The sequence below is a fragment of the Kryptolebias marmoratus genome, linkage group LG5 (assembly GCF_001649575.2).
Source record: "Kryptolebias marmoratus isolate JLee-2015 linkage group LG5, ASM164957v2, whole genome shotgun sequence".
Taxonomy (NCBI): Eukaryota; Metazoa; Chordata; class Actinopteri; order Cyprinodontiformes; family Rivulidae; genus Kryptolebias; species Kryptolebias marmoratus.
Window position 1 is genome coordinate 3,236,480 of NC_051434.1, and position 23,884 is coordinate 3,260,363.

Consider the following 23,884-nt stretch of genomic DNA (forward strand, 5'->3'; position numbering starts at 1 on the left):
GTGTCACTGTGCAGAGCTGTGAAATGGCAGACCTATTTCATACCTTGCAGCCCTCATCCTTCCTGGCCATATAGTTCAGCACTGCAGCGTCATAAATGAAGGCATCTAGTTTCCTGCAAGGGAGGAATGAAGGAGGAAAATTACAGCCACGAATTGGAAATCACTGCCCTGGAACTAAATGACAATAGAGGAAGTGAACAAAATGGCAGAAATGACAGAATCAACAGCACAATGACAACAACTCTGTTCAAAAGAAAACTGATTTCCAAAGGGGGTGTCTTTCTACACACCATTTTGCACCGACTGTAAAAAAGAAAAAAAAAAAACAACAAAAAATAAGCGAACAAGGAGACATTCATCATAACAGAGGCAGAGATGTCATTTCTGCTCCGACAATGGCTGCAAAGGAGCAACATACAATACAGCATCAAGGGAGGTTGTGATTCAAGTGAAAGGGACTGAATCTCACTTTAGCACAGCAGGAAAAAAATGCTCACAGTTGTTGTAATCTCGATTTGCAGCTGCCTGCAAAATTGCAATTTGTTACATTGATGTGTGGAGATGTTGATCTGTTGGTCATTTTGGGTCATATTTCTGCTAACTTTACATCAGAATTATAACTGGGTTGGGTCGGGTAACATGAAAAATAACATTATTATTTTTATCATTATGAAAGTTGAGACATTTGTATATTCACATTTTTAAACATGTTCTCTTTTTTGTTCACTCTGCAGCTGTAACATAAGAAAAAGACCAAATCACAGATGAAAAAGCCCCTGGCTGATCAAAAATACTCAAGCAAATCTTCTGGTGAAAATTAACAGGAGAGATAATATTTCTCTAGCCTTAGTTTCTCGTCATTGGCTTCCAGGAAAATCCGGAACAGAATTTAATATCCTTTTCACATAAAGCTCTTAATGACCAAGTTAATCATTTTTTAAATGAACAGTTCCAAGTTCTCTCCACAGAGCAGTTTGCTCTCAGACTGAAAGCTTACTTTTTGTTCCTAAACTTTAGAAAGAAAGAATGGGGGCTGGGGGACTGAAACCAACCATCAGTGAGTAAAGTTTGAATGTCATGTAATGTTTGAACTCAGCACTTTATTTATAAGGACAACGATAAGAATAAAGAAAGAAACACATCTATGGTTTTCTTGTTCAGATCAGACTTCTCTTCATTTTCCAGTTTAGATGCTGAAAGACTCTTAAGTTTAGGCAAGACTTTTTTTCTTCTTTGTTAAATCGTCAATTAGTGCCGACTCAGGTGATCCTGAACTCATATGACGATGATCACCTCTCCTTTGACTTGTTCATGCCATTATCGTCATGGTTTAGGGTTTGTAATTTAATATGCTGCTCATCTTTTAACAGGAACACATTACCCCTGCCTTGGCTTCGCTCCACTGGCTGCCTGTGTATTTTAGAGTTCATTTTAAAATTCTTTTGTTTGTTTTTAAGGTTTTAAATAGCCTTGCCCCACCTCCTGGTCATTCCCGGGTGTCAGCGGAAGTTTAGAGGAGACAGGGCCTTCTCTGTCCATTTTTAAAACTCGTTTGAAAACTTACTTTTACTCTTGGCCTTCAACCCAACTGGGACTTGATTTTACTGAATTTTTATTGGTATGGATTTTATCTGTTTAACTGCATCGTTTCATTGTGTTTGGAATTGAGTTTTTAATTCATTTTGTGTGTTTAGCCTTGTTATTTATTTTTATTTATTATTGATGTTCAGCACTTTGTTCCATCTGTGGCTGGTGTTAAAGTGCTATATAAATAAAGTTGATGATGATGATGAAAATTAATTTGAGAGTTTGGGACTACAGGAAATCTCTAAACAACAATACACACTGTAAGATTTCCACGTATTAGCAAATACCAGTTTGAAAAAAAAAATGTTCTAAAATAATTTGGTAATTTATCTAGCTCATTTAACTGATCCATCATATCTTCAAAGTCTGGACTGTTTGTCATGCAAATTCAGTAAGTTTCAATTTTAATTTCTTAATAGAAAAAATGACTGATTGATAAATAAAATACACATGCATTTTTTTCTATCTAAAGATTAAACTCTAAAAAAACCAAAAAGAATGAGGTTTAAATGACTCCTTGTAAAAGAAAAGCGAGGCAGAGTGTGAAAAGTGCATGCTCATAAAACATTAATTAAAACCATTCACTGTGCAGTAATAAGTTGAATTTAGCATCTCAGCTCAGAGTGATGATGTGTATCTGAGGAGATGATGGTAGATTTGTCGCTACACCTGCTCTTCCACTTCAAATGCATTCATATTCACACTCAGGGACCTGCAAACTACAACTTAACTGCGTGTGGAAGCAGAGAAACGTAACTGAAGGGTGAAAATCTGAAAAGAGGAGAGGAGGAAGGACCCACAGAGCAGGAGGGGTGGAGGTGGGTGACGTGAACAAGAAAAAATAAGACATGGGATAAGAAATGATTAGAGGAAGGAGGAAAGGAAGCACAAAGCAGCAGCAAATGGGTCTGTCAATGGTGGCCAAGGAGTTAATTACCCTTTATTTTTTATTAAAAAAAGAGTTGTGGCTGACCAGTTGATTTCTTTTCTGCAATAATACAATACCTTTGATAAATTTCAGTCTTGTTTTCATGAAATGCATTCAACAGAAACTTAAATCCAGCGATATCCTAATGGCTGCAGACACTAAGTTCTGCTTTTGTTCGACGTTTCTGCAGCTTTTGACATCTTGGATTACATCACCTTCATGAAAATGCTTCAGGATTTGGGGAGGATCTCTGGAAATGTTTGAGACGTTTCAGTGTCCATGTAACCCAAATCATGGCAGAAGTCCTGGACATGTGGGGTACCACAGGGCACCTTTTGGGCAGATTATTATTTAAACTCCCTAATATCTCCCTAATATTTATAAAGCAGCAAAATATGTTATTTTTTACGATTTTTTTCATTACATTATTCATTTGGTTTTATTTTGCTTTTAATCGTTTGTTTTAAATTTTATGCTTTGTCAATATAATATTTCTTTTTTGTATTTGATTGTGAAGCACTTTGTGATTTATATCTGCAAAAAAATGCTAAATAAATACACTTTACTTATTTATTGAGAGAGGAGGATAAAGTACAAGCAGAAGAAAGGAAACAAAAAAGATTGGGGAAAGACCAAAATAAAGAAGTAATAGCTGCTGTGTTGAAAAAATAGTCAAACACTAAACTTTGTATTTTTTTTTTTCTAGATGTTATAAACTAATCTTTCTTATGTAATTAATACAATAATGAGAGGTTAAAGGGAGATAAAGGAAGTGATATAAACAGCAGATAATCATAGCAGAGAAACTGAAGGGAGATACAGAAAAGTGATGCAAGACGAACAAGGATGATGGTGAGCAAAAGAATGTATTATCAGACTTTTAATAATCTGTAACAACTTGCTGTGTGCCTGGAATGTGTGTATTTTCTTGGCCCATTAAGCATTTTTAAATCCTAATCCACGTCAGTGGACAGTTACTCTTCTTCCAAAGCACCACCTTCCCCTGTGACACTTCTAACACAATGAACTGGTGTATTTTTTATGGTAAGAGCTTTGTGCTCTGGTGCGATTTTTTTCCCACTGCACTGCGGTTTCTACTAGAATGTATTATTTACAAGATGCTCATTTTCCTTGGTCGTTTGTTTGCCTCCCTCTTTTCCCATTTTGTGCAGTAGCAACGATCCAGATGGGACTTTGGAGGTTACAAGTGTTATTTGAAGCTCCCCGGGCAATGCAGATCAATGCACTAACAGGTTGAGTCAGGCATAAGAGCTTCTGTAATGGAGCTGAGCACAGATGACAAAACTGCCTCGAGTCAAGGATAAGAAAATAAACAATAAAGTAAACAGTTGAAAGGATAGTATCTGTTAAAAGTAAGTGCTATTGTCAAAAATATGCAGACTTTTGAATTACAGAAAAATAGTGTCAGAAAGCTGGAGTAGGTGTTTTTAAACTTAAGTGAAGATGACAGCTGAAGAAAATCTGTTGTAATAAAATGTCTTGTTGGTACAGTTGGTTTGTTCTTTTCTTGTCATGGTACTTGTGTTTTCTACCTGCTTGCTGTCTCTGTTGTATAGAAGTTGCATGTCACTCTGCTCCACTTTACCTTTCAGAGCATTTCAGTCAGCGGTGTGACTTTACTCACTAAATTAAAACACCAGAACCTCTGTCCAAAACATGCTTCTTGTCTAAGATCAGTCAAAATAATGCAAAAACATAATGTTGATTTGCACCAATAAATAGACCCATCCTGTATGCAGTCAGCTGTAATATTTAATTTAGCTTGTGTTAATATCACTTTTAGTTTGGACTGTTGCTTCAAAGTAAGAAGGCCTTTAGTTCAAATTGTAAATGTTCAAGTTTTTGTGTAGTCTTCAAGTTTTTCCTGATCTTTAATTTTAAATTGACCACAGTTGTAAATGTGTCTGTGTTGGTCCTGCAGTGAAGAGGTTTCTCTCACCCAGGAACAGCTGGGACAAGCTCCAGCCCCCACCTACCCTGACCCTGAACAAGAGCAAGCGGGTGTTGAAAATGACTAAATACTCAGTTCAGCTCTGGACACACGGAGCAGATGTTAATCACACCAGTTAAAACAGCATGACCAGTCATTGTTTGCTAAATGAACAGCTGCTTCTGTGGGTGGCCGTGATGGAGCTGATGTGCACAAAATGAATAAATGCCTCGGTCATGATCCAATTTTAGTAACAACATGCTTTTTAAAATTGTGCATATGTACTGTTGTTGCTTATTTTTTTATATATATAGTCTATCGATACCAATTATATTTTATTAAGCGTTTGTTGAAGCCTTCTTGGTTAGCCATTTTACACAAGGTTTACTTTGACCCTCCAAAATACACAGACCCCTTGCAGACCTCCTTGGGTTATAATCTACTCCAGGTTTTACTTTCTTTGTTCCATACCCTGTTTTAAGGTTGTCAATGGCCTCCTCCACGCCTTTCTGGTTGTTGCGAATCATATACTGGTGCATGTTGGGATAGTTGGAGCGAATGTTCTCCTCAGTGCTGCCGTTCGGCACCGTACCAAAGCGCAGTGGTGGGTACTGCTCAGTCGGCTGCTGGAACTGCACGAGAAAAATAACAGGTGGGCAGAGATTAAAGTGACAGACGGGGAGAGGGAAGTTAAAAAGAGAGAAGCTAAAAAAAAAAAAATGAAAGAAGAGAGAAGCTGATCTCTGCTGCAGGAAGAAGTACTACAGAAGTTTAGAATCCTCAGTTCTTCAGTTTCAAAGCTAAGCCTCGATGCAACAGTTTTCTGAAGCGCTGAGGGGGAGTTTATTAAAACAGATCAGATTTAAAGTGTTTTAGAAGCAGGGTGCACTTTGAGAATTTCAGTGAAATGACACGGAAAAAGATTAGGCAGAAAAAAGAAGGAAGTGGGTCAGTTTATCATCTTCTTTTGAGGACAGACATGTAACAAATCAACCAATGTAATAATTATATATTTTACCTTTGCGTCTCTCTTTACATTTTTCAATCCTATATAAATATTCTATTATTATAGTTTTGACCTAATGTACATATGAGATGTGCTTGGCTGAATATCTTCCTTTCTTCACATCAAGTCATCTGTTCAATCATTTATCCATCCCAGGTTGTACCTTTTTATCTGACAGCCCTGACACTGTGTCAATGTACTCCTCCTGGATCATGAAGGCGGCCAGGTTGGCAGTGTAGGAGGCCAAGAAGATGACAGCAAAAAAGGCCCAAACCAGCACCTGTAGGAGGCAGAGATCAATCAGAGTTGAGACTGACAGGAGTAAAAAAATAAGTAAGATTCCAGTGACAATTCCCATTTCTAAACCTGCAGCTGAAGGACTGTCTCATCTCAAGAGTCATTTGTCAGAGCGAGACTTTCAGCTTCTGAAAATGTCACTGAAACCTTGGCATATGTCCTTTAAACTTAGATTTATAATATTAATGCAGTAACAAGACCCAGAGACATGGCCTTTAATTTTTAATTTTTTTTACAGTACTTAAATCTTAAAGCTTCTTAAACTCTGTCTTTAACCAGCAATAACGAAAAAGAGTTCAAGAGTTATTACAGCACAATATTTTTCAGAAGGATATTTTTTAATCCACAAAATTTAACTGACAATTTTACTTATGAGCCATGCATGTATGTTTTTTCAGGGATATGCCAATAACTGTTTAAATGCTGCTGCGTTTTTTACAGTTCACAATCCCCCAGTCCCTTACTACCAGTAAAGGTTTCTTTAAACCCATCTTTCAACCTGTTGTTTAGAGAAGAAAAACAATATGAGGTTACTGGCTAATAGACAATCTCTCACACATTTTTTAAAACTATTTGGCTCTAGATGACACTCAGAGGGATCCCTTGGGGTGTATGAAAACACAACAGAAAGCCAAAGTCTCTGGCAATGAAAGCAGATGGTCCGGACTGGCCTGAAGCCTCGCAGCGTTTTCACTGGATATTTGCCACATACATTTTCCATTCTATAGCTGCTTGTGCAGTGACTTCAAAACATAAGTATTTCCAATTTAAAAGTGAGCAACTGTGATCAAGATGGATTTATCTTCCAAATTATAAATTTAATTAGAAAAAAATAAACTGAAGACAGGACATTTACCCATATTTGGCTGGTTTTAACTGTGGTCCGAATAAATACAATTAACACTATTTCTCAACTCAAGCTGCCCTAAATTACTAATTCACAAATAAAAGTTCCCCTGGAAATCATTTAAGGACTTGGCACAGAAATGTGTAGCTGTTCAGAAAGTGTTGCTTTTTTATGGCTATAAACTGTTGACACTCAGCCAGGAAGACAGCAAGAGATATAGATCAGTGCAACTGATGCATAAAATAATGTTCTAACAATAAATCCCTGTTATGTTTTACTACCTTTGGATGGTTGTATAAAAGCATTAAAACTTTAATGTTTAATATCAGTAATAAAACGTTGTCAATTATTCATTCAGAGCATTTGGGACTCTTGCTGATGAACCTGAAAAAGCTTGGAAGGATTTGAAATTTGTAGATGTAATGTCATTTATTGAATACCCCTTCATCTTAATTTTAATGCTTTCTTCTGTGTTTAAACAGGTTTAACAAGTTCTATAAAAATGACCAGATTTTAAGAAGTGGAGCAAAGAAAGGGAGTAAAAAGACAAAGTCTAATTTCTGGAAAAGTATTCAATAAGCAAAGTGTAATAATATTAAAGTCTAACTTTTAAGTTGACTTGCAGCAAACTTTACGTTTAGAAAACAAATTACATTTAAAGAAAAAATAACTAAAATAATCTTATTTTTATCTTTTTTATTTCTCTGATCCTCTTTGTGAAGTCTATTGATCAGCTAATGAGCTCTTGAGATGATTGGAATTGTGAAAAAAACACTGGCAGGCATTCATATATAAAGAAGTTTTTTGCTTACTGGATCTGAAACTTTAATCTGCATAAAAGGTTGCAAGCTTTTCACTGATTGCCCATGTTATTACAGCACAAAATAAATGCTGGTATTAAACAACAACATAAAAGATATAAAATTACACTCAGAAAACAAAGAAACAAGATGTTTGCTCTACTTTATAATTGAATATCTTTATGGTTATGGTTTAATGAGGTGTTTTCTTGATGGGTAAAATCAGTAATTTAAATTTTTGTGAGCTGAAGTTTGAAATTCCACCAAACAATCATCTACTAAATAAATAAATCCCGTCAAACAAACAGCAGGTCATCGAATCAAAGCCAAGGAGTCCAAGTATTTACCATGATCTTGCTGGTGGTTCCTCTGGGATTTTCCACAGGAACTGAATTGTTAAACACCAGTGCCCACAGCAGCCAAACTGACTTTCCGATGGTGAACTTAGAGCCACCTGACTCTGGAAGAAAAAAGAAGAAGTGAAGATTTCAGGAAACAAAGACATTTTCAAGTTTTTGTGCAGCAGCGGGAAAATGGTACTACTGTGATTCACAAGATAGTTTTTTCTTTCTTATTTTAGCTCAATGTTTGGTTTAATGTTACTGAAAAAACAAACAAAACAAAGAAAATCTTCGTGTTTGTACCTTATAAAGTTAAAATATTAGCAAATTACATCATTAATTGGTGCTAAATGGGGATAAGTCCAAGTAATGAACCAAAATCAAAGTCTGTATAAATATTTTGGATCAGGAAACAGATTATTAGAGCAGCAACATTTCATATTGGAACATTATTAGGGTGATAAGGCCATTGACAAGCTCTGGCTATTATCAATAGGCCCTTACCAAACTAGCCTGAAGTTGCTGTTATACCAGCCTCACCAAGAGCAGGAAAAAAACCTTTTTTTATATAATATAATGAATGTTAACTAAAAATACAACAAATTAAAAGGACATTAAATGAAAACAAACTAAGACTGGCAAAGAAGAAGAAGTCAAACTGACAACCAGTGATGGACATTTGCCTACCTGCCGCTCTTCCTCAGATTATTTCTGCTTCTGTCAGTTTGTTGAACTATAATGTCTAATATTCCCCAGAGATTACGTAAAACAATTTGTGGTTGAACAGACGAGCATCCGGTAAATGTCTGAATAAATGCTGAACTGACAAGTGATAAGAAATTGTCAAAAATCAACCACCGTCCTGTTGTCATTGTTTGTTTTATTAAATATAAATCAGCTATAATGTTGAGTGATTGCTTTGACTTGTGTAGTCAAAAAATAAATTAATAAAAAAAAGGAGGATGCTTTGCATAATTTGAGCAAACGCCCTCCTCAAATCAGCCCCCCCTCGCTTACATAACTGACAAATTGACAAGTTGGTAATAATGCTGTGAAATGAGCAGTGGTGGTGGGTTGATTGGCGTGCCGATGCTGTTGTGACTCTGTCTCTTACTCTTGGCGCTCTGCAGACTGCGGTTGTATCCCACGGGGCTGAAGAACTCAAAGATGAAAACGGTGACAGCCACCACTGACAGGCACATCACAAACATCATCACCCACACCGCTGGGCTGTAGGGCTCTGAAAAGCACACAAAAACACACACATGCAAACATCTGATAAAGTTTCAGAAATATGCCTGTCATACGTGAAGTACCACTTTAATAAATTGAAATGTTGTCACTTATAATTGACCTGTAGGCAATGAAAATGAACAAAACTTTTAAAGCTCCTAATGCAGCTCAGTTATACTTCAAGTAGCAACATTATCAATAATATTCTATCAAGTTTAGGTCACACTTTTAGTTTTAGTACCCATGACTGGAGAATATCTGCTTTGTGCAGACAAAGTCTTTGTTTACTGATTAATCCTTAGCCATCATACAATACATAAGATGAAACATGAGATGATTTTTTTAAAAACATTCCAAACCAAAACAAACAAAAAAGTTGTATTGTATATCTCAGTCTTGCATTTTTTTTTATTAATTTGACAGCTTACCATTGAATATTAAAACCAGAAATATTTCTGAAAATAAAATTAAGGGTGCCAAAGCAACAACTTGAACCGTGAGCGGCTGAAGACTGATAGTCACGCTTGTGATGTTTTATGTTTCTTCTACGTAGGAGATTTGACAAGTTAAATAGATGCTTTACTTCCAGTTTTGAGGAGAATATTTTGAGCTAAAAATATAACCTAAGTCTGAGAAAAAACACAAGTTGTATAGCAGTGAGAGACATATGGGGTGAAAGAAGGAAAAAAAAACAAAAGTCAATGTTTTGATGTGTAATTTGTTTATGTACCCAAAAAAAGGAGTAGGAGTAAGACGAGATTTTTTGCAAAAGTGTGAAAATTTTAGACAGCTCAAAAGTTAGTGTGACATCATCAGCTGTCAGCTGAACCTTCCGTGGAAATATCTGTGAAAAAACAAACAAAACTCTGATTTTCTAACAAAACATTCAAGATATCAAAATGCCAGTTCAGTCATATAAAGTCCAACTTTCTGCAACTCCTTTAAACTTTGAATGATGTCTCTGCTGTGAAGTAAGTCTGAGTAAAAAAAGTTGTTTTGACGATGACTTCCATCGTATTTTTCTTGCAGTTCGGTGCAGATTTTGTCTATATTATACATCAAACTACTACCTGAAGTCATATCACATTAATCCTGAACAATGAAGTGTAATTTGCATGTTTTACTTTAAAAAATAAATGAATAAAAATACAGGACAAATATTTTGAACACAGTAGTAGCAAGGATGCTTCAGTGATTATACACTGAAACACTCAATGATTGATTTTGATTAAACTGAACAACATTTGTCTTTACTCCAAAAAGTAAAAAAAATAACAAAGTAATTAAAAAATAAAAATAAAAAACAGATGAGGTAAATATTTTTAATGCACATTGTTTATTACCTTTATTCTTAACTTTATATTGCTACAACAACTGTTTGAAAACTTCTCAGTTGGTCAAAATCCCAAATCTTTCTAAATCCCAGCAAAACTCCTGACTGATTCCAAAGATTCACTTCAAGCTTACATTTCATACAAATGTAGGTAAACTACTAACTTATAGATTCCCCTCTTTTTAATCCAAATTAAAGAAAAACAAAAGTGTTTTTGAAAGCCATTACATGCAGTGATTAAGCTTCAAATAAAACTGTATTATTCCAGTAAACATTTAAAGATAATAAATGCCATGATGATAACTTTGGTTTAAACTAATGTAAAGTACAGATTCTAAGCAGGATTTTTAAATTTATGTATTATTATGTAAAAAAAGGGGGAATTGTTTAATAGCATCTTTAGATTTGTATTTTGTTTTTCATTCTTTTGATTGTCTAAAGTAAAGTTTAAATCCTATATTTGAAGCAGTTTTAATAGGTACACACATTATGGGCGGTAGCTGTCTTCTATTGTTTTCTTTGGTGTAAATAAATGGGTGCTACTTGAACTGGTAGAAAAGGAAACAAGCAGAAACTTCTGTGATTTTCCAAATTAGTGAGAGGTTCGCTGCAAAGCCTAACAATGACAGCACTAGCAGCTGTACTGGTAATGAAAGCACACCGGAGAGATGGGCAGAGCCGCTGGGTTGACTCATCTGCACCTTCATCTCTTTGTGTTGCATCCAGGAGTAGGTGCTAAATCAAACTTGACTGTGTGCAGGCATACCAAAGAGCTACAAGCACTGTTTACATACGAGGCTTTTAGCTGAAGCTTCCCTGCAGAGATCTCCAGTAAGGGAGCAGGTGGAGACGCTCAGGATTCATCCATTAAGGCTTTTAAGGCTGCATGAGCTGCCAAAATGTGTGTCATGAGAACAAGGGAGCTGCTTTTTATCTTTTTCTAGGTTTGTTCATACCACCGGAGCAGAAACATGCTTTGTTTTCTCTCAAATTATTTTATTATTTGGTGTAATTTGGAAATGTATGGATTTTTATTCCATAATTACAATATATTTGCAATGAATGTCATAAAGAACCTTTTTTGTATTAGTTTTAAACTATTGCAAGAGAGTCTTGCTCCTTCATGAGACAAAATATAAAGAAGGTAAAGGCCTACCAGTACTTGAAGTAATGCATATCACCTTTCATGCCAGGATTTTTAGACTAAAATCATCTCATATTGAGAAATGACAAAGCTGTAGCCATTTGAAACTAATGTTTTGCATAAATCTCATGCAATTTTGCAAGATTTGTGTTGGCTAATGTTGATTATCTGGGGTGACCATCTTGGATTCATCTTGGTAATCAGTTGAGTTTCATTCAGATTTTGTTAATTGGTTCATGAGATATTTTATTAACAGACAGAAATACACATTTAGACACAGGCAAAAAACATTATCTTCCACCTTTAACTTTTTTCCAGCAGTTGATAATAATAAATGACTTAAGACTATTGACCAGAAGAGTGCATTTCTATTTATATAATTTTAATTGGGGCTGATTGCCCTCCTAGGTGATATTGAGTAAAATGTGAAGCAGAAAGAAGCAGTGATAAACTGATTACCTAGTTGTTGAGCACACATCAGCTCAGTTTCAATTGTTTCAACAAGAAGAGTCTGTTTCTAATTTTCCTTCCCAGCAGGAAACCTTTGTGCTGTTTTTAATCCAGTCATGTGTCATATATACCTGTGGATAAATCAAAATCGTCTTGGCAGAGGAAGTGTGTAAATAATTACATGGTGCCCTGCGAACGCTGAAGGTTGCAGGTGATTTATTTTCTTACACTCTGGTAGGTGAGGAAAAAAAAACAAAAAAGACAACCGTTGTTGTTTCCAAAATGAAGTCAGCCTTGAGTCAATTTGCCAGAATTTTTATTGTTTTCTTTCACTTTTACTGTCTCTTTCTGACAGTCCCAGAGTTTGGTTTCCCACAGATACATGTGCTTTGGGACAAAACACTTTATTCAAACTTCTATATTAAAGCAGGGGAAGTCAAATAAAGACAAATTTAGTTTTTTTTCCTAATTGCACTCTGTAATAGTCATGCCTGAGAGCTGGCAGGTACCACCTCCGTCTGGCGCTGACGGGCCACTTGTGGTTCAAGTTGGGGTTAATGGGGTTTATGCGTCCTACCTCACGGCCGTTTCAGTAGCAGTTGCTAAATAAAGAGACAACATTATGCATTTGTGTTGCATGCCAGCATGTTCCTTGCAGGGATTAAGAGATTCGAGCAGATAACTGTCATTCTCTGAGTCCAGGGAGTGGCCACGCTGCCTCCAGCTTCTTTTTTTACTTCGTAAGATCACTTGTCCTTCTAGCAGTGAGGAAAAAAGATTTTTAAGAAAAAATATGCATAATTTCATTTAAATGCCATTTAGTTATTTACTTCCTAGTTGAGAGAGATCTGCAGCATAATTTATCATTTTTGTTTCAACAAAAGCTGCTTGATTTTGATTTTTTGAAGGTTCAAAAACACGTTTTTTAACAACTTAATAAACTGAGTTTATGTTTACATCTACCTATATTCCAAAAATCAACCAAATTCAATAGTTGGTACATACTTTTTTTTTTTTTTACCTAAAAAATATGTAATTTTCTGCAGAACAAAATCAATCTTTGAGCTGAATTAAGAATAATTATTCATCATTCAATAAAGGACAGTAATCATGATAATAATAGCCATAATAAAATAATTAATATTTGAATATTATTTTCAATAAAAACAACGTTCTCAACATGTTGTTTTTTTTTTTTTTTTTTCTGGAAAGCTTCTAGGGAATAATTCCTTCTTGCTTTTATTCTTCTTTCACCTGTGATGCCTAACATGAAGCTAAATAAATTTTACCCTATAAAAATGACTTTGCTTACTGTTAGTTTCTCAACGCCTTTCCTGCGTTACTCGAGTAATTTTTCTTCCTCCCCTCCATGAGCAGAAGTCGGCTCCTCCGCGCTGCACTTTTTCTTTTCTCACATGATTGATTCTTTCACTGCTGACCTCTTTCTGTGTTTCTATTTGCTCTTAACTTTCTCTGGCCTTGCTTACCTCTTTTATTTTCTGTCAGCACCTCATACATTCGCAAAATGCATTCACAAAGTCCCCCCACTCACACGGACGACGCTACAGTTTGGAGTGACTGTCGGCCCCGTGGCCCAGAAAATATAAGATAAAAAAGCCTTGGGAGCCCTGTGCTTCCTTCCAACCGTGACGTGTTTCAGATTGTCTTCTAAATCTCTACTGACAGATGGATAGATGTACTACTGCACCTCTGAACATATGAATTAAGGTGCCCAAAGGCGTAAATGAAACAGATGAGCTCCATGTTGAGATATGTTGACTATTGGTGAAGACCTGTTTCAAATGCTGGCCTTTAAAGGGGAAAGTGCTAAAAAAAAGAAAAAAAAAATAGGATTTTTAAAATGGAAGGAGTTAATTTTACCATAAGAAGCCAGCAAATGCACAGCTATGTCCTGGTTATGATACATGTAAAATATCTGCAGCACATTCATTTCTTATTTTTTATTGAAATATACTGAAACTATATGGTATAAAATAATGAGATTAAATTTCTGCAGCTTTACCTAATTATGCAATGTACTTAACAACATAGATTTGTGTAGGTCTTTGTTTTCTGCAGATAAACACATTGTGTCCTCCAGCAGAATGTGCACAGAATTCACATTCTCAGTTTCTGAAGCACAGATGGAGGGTTTTAAAAGTAATCGCCTGAGACACTGCTCGGTGTTAACAAGTCGTTTCCACTACAGGGAATGGTCTCATCTGGTCTTTGCAATGCACATGCATACATGTAGAAGCACATCGACCAGCCGCTGTGCACGTTAAAATGTCTGAGAACATTTAAAACAGCTCAAGTTTTCTCTCCATCAAAGTCGCTCAACAATTTGCTTTTACTCTTTTGTGTTTCAGACAATCTCTTTGTATTAAATTTCCTGATGTTTTTGCCCACATTTTTGTGTGTTTGTCTGTACCATTAGCAAAATATCCCTTTAATTAAACTCTCAGAAAGTAATCTATGGATGTACATTTATAAACCATTAACATTTGAGATCAACCCAAGTCAAGATGGCTACCACAGCTAAGCAAGCTTAGCAAACACAAAAACAGCTATACATCAGTTAAATTCACAGATACTGAACTAAAATTCAATGTGGTAGAAGGTAAATATCACGACCAACACATAGGTTAAGCACAACACATAGCATAAAACTGTTGTTTAGAACTTTAACATTAAACGTTGGTGTCCACTGAAGGCGAATAATGTTGGCGGATAAAAGTGATAATGTTGTTGTCTGTGTCTGCACGCGTTCCTTTGTTTGTAAAATATCTCATAAACCATTGGGAGTATTTTTTTATGAAACTCAAACCATAATTGTTGGATGTATATGTCTAACTCAATACACAGCTACAGCCACAGCTAATCAATCTTAGCCAACACAAACATTGTTATAATCAGTCAACTTTACAAATACTGAGCTAGATTTGTTGTGTTAGTAGCTAAAAATCATCCTCAACGTATTGACACATTGTCCATGAGATCTTTTCTAAGTCTTGATCAAAATGGCTGCAACTCTGTCCCTTCTCAGCATAAAATGACTTCAGTCTAAAACTCTGGCATGAAAAGTGGTGTCTTCCTTCCTTCAAGGAATGCCAGGCCTTTAATCTCATAAATGCTTTTTATCATTTTCGTTTTCTTTAATTTCTTTAGCTTTCTCTTTCACTCATTTTCTTATGCTTTGACTTGTATGGGATTATTCTCAGAAGATTTATTTTTTAAGAGGTGTTTTTCTTAGAAGAGGCCAGCTCATTTGAGTGCAGTGGAAATCATTTTCTAAGTCTGCACTGGCAGCTTTACTTTGAGAAACAATGCCAGGAGTTAAACTTATTAAGTGGGAGACAAAAGCTTGTCAGAACTGAAGGCATAATTGAGGAATTACTCCCACCAGCTCTCTGTACAACATTATGTGAAAATGTCACTGCTGGTTGTGCATGTCTACACCTTCCGATGCTTTCATCCCTGCATTAAATTAAAGGGAAAAAATAAAGAACATCAGTAATAATGAATAACAAATCTTTGACAAGGTGCAACCAACATATTGTAGTTAACAGGAGCACTACAAGTCACACACTACTGTCATTTATTTGCATATTTAGGTGGAAATTCCTTGCAAGTTAAGACACCAAGTTTTGTTTTTTCTTGTTACAACAGAGCATAAAAAATGTCATGCCTAAACAAGCAGACTGGATAATTATAGCTGGACATAATAATAATTAAAAAAAAATCCTACAAATTTGTATCAAGGGATGAATAACCAATAAATTGCACAAATGAGTGCAGATGCTTTTATAGATCAGGATGCTACAATGACTTATTTTGATACATGGTCTACTCTCCAGAGAAGCTGACAGATAAAACAGATAAATAACGGTGACATCCAAACGTTTCCTTGTTCTGGGTTTTAGACACATGTTATAAAATAATGGCACAAGTGAAAAAGTAAGTGTAAATAAAAGCTTACCAAGGAAAGCAGAAGGTGAAACTGTGCCATTACTGCGAGAAACCATCACACTGATGCCGGTCTCCACAAAGGGAACCGAGAACTCCACGACCGCTGACCTCTCCTCGTTAATGGTGAGAGAACCGATGGCCATGTCAGCCCTGTTAGACACCACCTGGAAAACAGACCGCAGGTATTACAGAAAAAAGAAAACAAACAAACAAAATAAAAAATAAAAAAATCTTTGGGTTAAATGTGTAAAGAGACACAATGACAAGCCAAAAGTCATCTTTAATTAATAAAAAGCCCAGCATTTGTGTAAAGAATGCACATCACCAACATCCTTTATGCCTGAGTTTAAAGTAAGATCATCCTGAAATTATATTATAGCTCTTTAGGTCAAATACTGAGAATAACAATATGTGTGAGATCTCATGCAATAGCATAATATAGCTGTATCTGAGTGATCTTGTTTTGATTGCTTGTCAGCAAATTTTAGTTCAGTATCTGTAAAATTCACTGATATATAGCCATTATTGTGTTGGCTAAGTTTGACTAACTGTTGCAGCCATCTTGAATTAGGTTGGTAATCAGTTGTAAACATAAAGCGAATAATTACTTTCCGAGAGTTTCACAGAAATCTGTCCAGTGGTTCATGAAGTATTTTGCTAACAGACAAACAACAGTTATTGCAGAGGGTTTAATTAAAGATGTCACATTGTGTAGTGCTCAAAGTTAGTGATGAAAATGATGGTCACCCAACAACACATCTAATTTTAGTTCATTAACTGCAAAACTGACTGAATTAAAGGTATTTTTCTGCAGCCATCTTGACTCTAAAATTTAATGTTATGCATGTTGACCCATTGACTACTTCCTGAAGGTTTCATTAAAATCTTTTTAGTGATTCATGAGATGATTTTCCAAAAGTACAGATAAACAAGCACGCAGACACAGGCCAAACCTTTTTTTGCTGAGCCTTCGGCAGCGAGCAATAATAAAGATAATTACATTTAAGAATGAAGCTGAGGGACGTTATAATGTTTTAGCTCATCTATGTATTGAGCTTAAGTTTGTAGAACATTACATTGGTCAAACTCAACACATTTCTGCAAAACATTAAGATTTTGTGTCCATATTTTGAATTATCTCAATGGACATCTAAAAAGAGGATTTTTCCTTTTTTTTTCTTCTTTATTTCTTGCAGCATGAACCAGCGCTGTGTTTCTCCTCAAAGCTCCTCTGGCTGCAGTAATTGTGGCTCAGGTGGTCAGCAGGTGAAGAAATGAGGGAATTCACAGCTCTGTCATGTTTCACCTGGCAGGAAACAGAGGCTACATGACGGCAACTGAGGGACTGTGAAGGTTAGAGGAGCTGGATGCTGACCAGAAGTTCATTATTCTGCTACAGCTTGGCACAAAGAGTCTGTGGAAGAATAAAGACTGCAGTTTCTCAGCAGACACTACAGAGATCCTTTTAACATCAATCTTAAAGTCTTTACACCTTTCTTTTTTTGTCTTCTGTTGCCATCCTAAGAGCAAACTTCCATTTTTACTTTTTGTTTGTTTGCTTGTTTCCACACTCTTCTAGTTGGTCTATAATAAAGTGAACTTGTAAATCTTCTGGACTTCAAATAAACTTTGTTAACTTTTAGACTATAGGTTGATAAATAAGTTAAAATCCTCCACTCAGAAAGAAATGTCTATATATATATATATATATATATATATATATATATATATATATATATATATATATATATATATATATATATATATAGAGAGAGAGACATATACATATATATATATATATATATATATATATATATTGCCTTTGGAGAATCATTTAAGCCAATTGCTACAGGATCTGATGACGCACAAGTTTCACACTTTTATAACATTTCATTAGTTGCCTCTCTGTCTATCGAGATCAATTAAGCCAGTTAATGTGAATATGCAGGTCATTTCAGATATCTAAATCCAGCAACGCCTGAAAGCAACACCTGTGACACTTCTGTTCAGGAAGTGCTTCATTGCTTCAAAGACTTCATACTGGGAACAAAAATTATTATAACAGGATGATTCAGCGCCGAGGGTGAGAAAACGTTAAGGATGTTGGAAATTGCTGCCTGATTAGGAAGTATTCACGCAACAAGGATAAAAAGTTCAAGGCTCAGAGTCGTGGTGAGAAACAGCAGAAATGTCCATTTAAAAGGAAGGACACTAAAGTCTGGACTGAAATAGAAGAGGACTCGAAAAGGACCTCTTTTTAATCACCCACTGCCAAAATAGAAGCAGATGGCTGCCACAGCCAGGTGACCTTAGGAAACAGAAAAATGTAATATATAACTCGATCAATTTTACAGATATTGGACTAAAATTTGGTGTGAACACAGTTGATAATCACACCAAACACATGCTTCAAGCACTATAGATTGGGCAACATCATTGCTTAAAACTTTGGCATGAACTGTGCGACTCAACGTCCTCTGACTGTTAGCAAAATATTTTATGAACCATTGAAGTGGAGACAATCCAATGGAAGATGGCTGCTACACCTAACTGACATCAATCAACACTAAAATGACAATATTTCAGTCAATTTTACAAATATTGAGCTAAATTTTGTGTGAAAGTAACTGATAGATGTCCTCATGATATTCTTTGAGTGCATGTCTCATGAGATTTCACAATATGGCATGAGATCAGGCATATGGTCGTTTACAAGGTTTGATCAAAACAGATGTAACTCTGTCCTTTTTCATCAGAAGATAAATTAGTCTAAAACTCTGGCAAAAGGGAGAAACTAAGCATTTATATTTTATTTTTGTATTATTTACAGAAGTTTTCTAAGGATCAGATGTAGTGAGTTTTCTAACACACTCGGCTGCTCTTGTGCACATGTGTTTGTCTGACACTGTAATTAAGCAACTTAATGAGTTACAGGAAGAAGCTGGACTGGAAGCAGCTGGGGATATGAGGAGAGAGGCAGACTCAGACAGAGAGGAAAATAAACCACCTGCATCTCAAACACCTTTCTGACACACAAAACCAAATACCGCACGAACATGCTGTTGGCAAATCGAGTGAGTGTGACAACAATACCAACATTCATTCTATGAGACACACATGCATGACTTCATACAAAATAAAACATTCAGAGTATTAATTGGCAAATACTGAGCTTCATTTGACCCCAAACTAAAATATTTTTAAAACATCTGATGCAGGATTAAGTTGAAGTTCAGCTCGGAAAGGTTAAGGCGGTGCTTTTAGCCAATCAGAGCACGTTTGTAGCCACAATAAACAGGGAGAAAGAGAAGAGAGGACATGCTGTGAAGCATCAGTGTTCCTGCATCATGAACCCTGATTAGAGATAACACTGAATTTTTGTATTGATGAGATGCTGCAAGAAAATAAAGAATTGTTGCATCAATGAGGGCTAGGCCAAGCTTTTATGTTAAAAAGTACCCTGAAGCGAAGCATCAATGAGTCAAGGAGTGATTAGCAGCAGCATTAGCCTCTGTTGTGAAGTTAGTTTTCTGTGGAATTGTTTTGCAGTTAAAGCAGGAGGAAATTGCAGATGTGTAACGTTAATTGTCAGTAAAATTGCTTTTATCCTGTACCTTCAAGTGAAGCAAAATCTGTATTTTGAGAATAAACTTGTGGTGCTTTCATTCTGGCATTAAAGACCTAGTCTTGTTATTTTTGAAGTGATGTTCTGTCAAATAGTTATCATTAGTAATACCTGTGACTTCAGTCATAGAGCATTAAGTATTGAGAAGAAGGTATATGTCTGAAAAACAATTAGAAGAAACTGGGCCCTTGCTGGGCTTTCTCCATACTCTGTGCTCTATTACTGATGTCATAACTGATAAGGTACTAATTATTGAAAACATTACTTCAAAAATTACCAGACTATATCCCTTTAATGTTGTCAAAGTCAATAACCTTAAGCTACGTCTTACAACTGTTTTCCAGTTTTTGACATGACTTTTTAAAAATTGTTGCATCTATATTTAAGATTTTACTTTTAATTAGAAATGAAGAGATGGAAAATTAATTAAAACTTGAAAAAAATATCAATTATTAATTGTTCCCACTGTGTGAGACAAAACTTGAAAACAAACAGACTAAAGAAACCATAAATATGAATAAAGGTTGGTCCCTGCAGCGCCTGCTTAAAAATAATAAATAAATAAAAACATCCTGGCACTTTAGCACATTGTGTTTATGACAGAGGGTGAAAGCTATAGAAGTCTTTCACTGAACAATCCTGTTTTCTCAAGTTTCAGATTGGTCAGTTCTGGCTGTTAGTGAGGCCCAAAATGTCCATTTAAAAATATAGTTTATCTAAAATATTAGGCGTTTTGGGTCATTTAAGAAAACAAATGCTCACAATCAAATCATAGAAGATGAGTTTCACATTCTGTACGATTGCCCGGCCAAAAATCAAATGAAAAAAAAAAAATTTAAACCATTTCTAAACCATTTCTAAGAATGATCAGATTTCTTGTAACTGTGAAGCAGCAGTCTGAAGACTTTTTGATGCCTTTAATTGACTCATCAGTGGCATATTCAAGAAAATGAGCTAACAGCCTATGCCTTTTTACATTTTATGAATATGACTTTGCCCCATTATGACAGCGGAACATAATCTTATGTCAATTGTTAGAAATCGGATTGTTATTAAGAGCAAAGTGGGGTTTTCTGAGCATCAAATTACATTGAGACTAAAGGTTTCTGAAAAGGCACCGCATGAAGCTATTGATATAACCAATAAGGAAAAATGAGAGGAAAGGAAAAAACAACTGCAAGTCCTTTATCAGCAAAAGAAGGTGGTGAATGACTTAGAAAGTGGTTTTCTGATTAATCTATTTTAGGAATTTTCTGTCGGTAAGAAAAAGGTCATGTATGACAAAAAAGCAGAACAGACAAAAGGCGCCGTTTTTATAATCAAGCCCACGGTGAAATGCAGTGGTGAGATTATTCATGTCTAATACACTTTTGCTTCGAAGCTAAAGACCTCGTCTGTCTTAAAAACCCCAACCAGCCATTTAAAAAAAGCCCTGCTAAATCCTCAGGATATATAATAAACTTGTTTTTTTTTTCTTTTTTACTATGGAAATTTATTTCTCTTATTAACCTCTGTAACAAATTTAACTTTAGGACCAATGTAAAAACACCACAATACAATATTCTTTTTAAGGACATCTTCTCATATTCCTGAGCATGCAATTATCACAGAAAAAATCTGCAAAGGTTTGACTGTGCAGCACATTGAAGATATTGGTAACATCCTGTTTAAGTACCACTAGGAGCCTCACCTCTCCAACCATGCCGTTCCATTCCCCATCAATGTTCTTCCCATGTCTGCCATTCGTCACTAAGTAAAGGTCGTAGGTGAAGCCCACAATCTTAGCCAGACGCTTGAGGACATCGATGCAGAACCCTTTGCAGCAGTGCTTCATCGGCCCGACACCATCCACCACCAAACTGAGGAGATGATCCCACAAAAAACATAATTAGTGAGTATATGCAGTATGGAGAAGCTGATCAGCAGTTAAAAAAATAGTGTTGTAGAAAAAATAACAAACAAACAACAACAAACCCCCCCACACAGGCTTCTTAGAGGAGAAAATATAAGAGAACAAAGAAAGAAGGCAAGGCTGGTATGAAATATTGGCAGGGAACTGTGAGGAGGTCGATACTGACAGTTTGTCAATGTGTTTGACTGCTCAGACACCTCTAAAGAAAAAAAAAAAAAAAAAAACTTGTTACAAAAAATATATAGATATTTAAAGACACTAAAAGACCTTGTGCCTCTCAGGCTTTAAGCAGCAAACACCTCAACATCATGAACAAGTGCCGCGTACTTAAAATCAAGTACATTCTGATGACCATCAGTCAAGTGGCTGCAGAGGCCTCCATCAGCCCTATATAGCGAGAGCACATTTGATGGCCTCTCAGACACTTAGTGATTACAATCTCTTGGCTGTTACCTAGCAACACAGTCGGCACCCCTAGGAAATTGTTTCCATTATAAGTCACAAAAAAAAAAGATTATTTGGGAAAAAAAAGATGCAAAATTCTATAAATTCAAAGTCAAATTTATACTGAAATCCGCTACAGAAACTTTAACTTGCATGAAATTATTTAAATCAACAGTTTATGCATCAAAGTCATGCATGGTGTCACAATGTTTCATAGAAACTATAAAAGCTAAGAGGTCAAACCATGTCAAAGACGTTTAAAGCACTTATTGTCCAAACTACATAAATTATAATGCCCTTTATCAATTCAATCATTAATCATTTTTCTTTTTTCTGACCTAACACATTGTATAAACAGATACATCTTGGTTGAATTAATGGCTTTAAGGAGCTGAAATTAATTTAAATTGGAAATGCTATTTCCTACACCCAGATTAGCAATTTATCACACTGTTCAATATAGCCACTGATTAAACAATTCATGAGCTCAGTGATTTCAAGAAAATGTAAAAGAAAGAAAAAAAAAGTCCATCAAATAGGGATATATATATTTTTAAAAACTTCACAAGACAGAAACAGTCGTTGTAGGAAATAAAAAAAAGAATTAAAATGGATAAATCAAAAACCAATCTATTTTGTTAGCCCGAATCAGTGACAAAAAATTTAAAAAAGAGACCAAGGGCCCAGTTCACACAGAGACACACTTAACGTCTGGCTTTGATTAGACAAAATTAAAATTTATGAATACGTAAAACAAGAGACAAATGATTGCTATAAATTTTGATTATACTATAAGTCACTTGGTTAATGCCAGTTCAGTTGATATCAATCAACGCCTGATGTCTGTTCTGTTTTAAATGTTTTTGAATGATTTACACTTTCTTCCTGCACATCTTGTTCACACGGATAGGGAAGCAGTGTGGATTTCTTACTCTAATTAAAATTCTTCTGACGGGCTGCACATGCTGTCCTTGTTGTTTATTATCTGCATTAAATAAATGGCAATTAACCTCAGTGATTTCAAATTTCTCTTGTCATTTCAATGAACAGCTTTAACAACACCTTAATCCAAAATGCATGCTCTGATCCTATATTTGAAACACATATACAAAATGCAGGGGAGGAGGAATCACTGTCCTCTTTGTGATAATTAAAGTATTTTGCTATGTTTACATGTATTGAGAGTACAAGACTTATTTATTTATTTGTTTTTGATTCACTCCCTTCACTGTATGCTGCACCTTCTATAGATTTATGCCCTTGTTCAGGCTGTGCAGGCATGCATTTTATTTGCATAGGAAATTACAAAGCAAAACTTTCTGGTTTTAGGAAAATGTTTTTAAACTTTTTACAAATAAATTAGTGAGAAAAAGTAATTTTGTCACGGTTAGAAATCACTTCTTTGATACTAAATCTTAATAATAAAATATTACCCATAATTTTAGGAAAGTAAAAATCTGTACTTTTCATTGCCTCAGTTCAACAGCACAGTGAAAAAGATATTTCAATAAAAAGATCATTATTTAAGTGTCTGAAATGTCATATCTCATTTTCATCTATACCAGTGTTGCCAGATGCACAATACTTACCGTATTTAAACAATAATTTTAGGGTCTACAATATATATTCAATAGTTCTTAAACAGCCCAAATACACAATAGTTTTGGCATTTCCTTAGCGTTAGAAAGCATGCCCAGATTTATCACATATGAGAGTTTGGGTCAAAATATGATCATTTTAAAGCAACAGAACATTATTTTGTCATTTTTTATCTGGCAACCTGGATCTACATTTACTTCACTCCACTACCTGGAGTTAATGGGCATGCGGCAGGGTACAGAGTCCCGGATGCACGAGCCAGTCCCTGGATCAGCAGGCTCCACAATAACAAAAGGCCTTTCCTCCAGGGTGACCACTCTGAGGTGTTGAGAGTCATCCAGGGGCTTTAGGAAAGAGCCATAACGAGACCAGGGATGGTAACGGAGGCGTAGATGACCATTTTCCCACCAACCAACCT

General features: G+C 35.6%; 1 protein-coding gene across 2 annotated transcripts in view; it reads right to left on the reverse strand.

The window, feature by feature from the left end:
- Nucleotides 1-23,884, reverse strand: part of grin2da (glutamate receptor, ionotropic, N-methyl D-aspartate 2D, a) — a 165,964-nt gene that overhangs the window by 22,238 nt on the left and 119,842 nt on the right. For both annotated transcript variants that reach the window (XM_017427682.3, XM_037975848.1), the window contains 8 exons: nucleotides 23,677-23,882; nucleotides 21,202-21,370; nucleotides 15,897-16,050; nucleotides 8,872-8,997; nucleotides 7,764-7,876; nucleotides 5,636-5,752; nucleotides 4,938-5,098; nucleotides 44-113 (listed from right to left, as the gene is read on the reverse strand). In XM_017427682.3, the coding sequence (XP_017283171.1) occupies nucleotides 44-113; nucleotides 4,938-5,098; nucleotides 5,636-5,752; nucleotides 7,764-7,876; nucleotides 8,872-8,997; nucleotides 15,897-16,050; nucleotides 21,202-21,370; nucleotides 23,677-23,882 (1,116 nt within the window). The remainder of the gene's footprint in view (nucleotides 1-43; nucleotides 114-4,937; nucleotides 5,099-5,635; nucleotides 5,753-7,763; nucleotides 7,877-8,871; nucleotides 8,998-15,896; nucleotides 16,051-21,201; nucleotides 21,371-23,676; nucleotides 23,883-23,884) is intronic.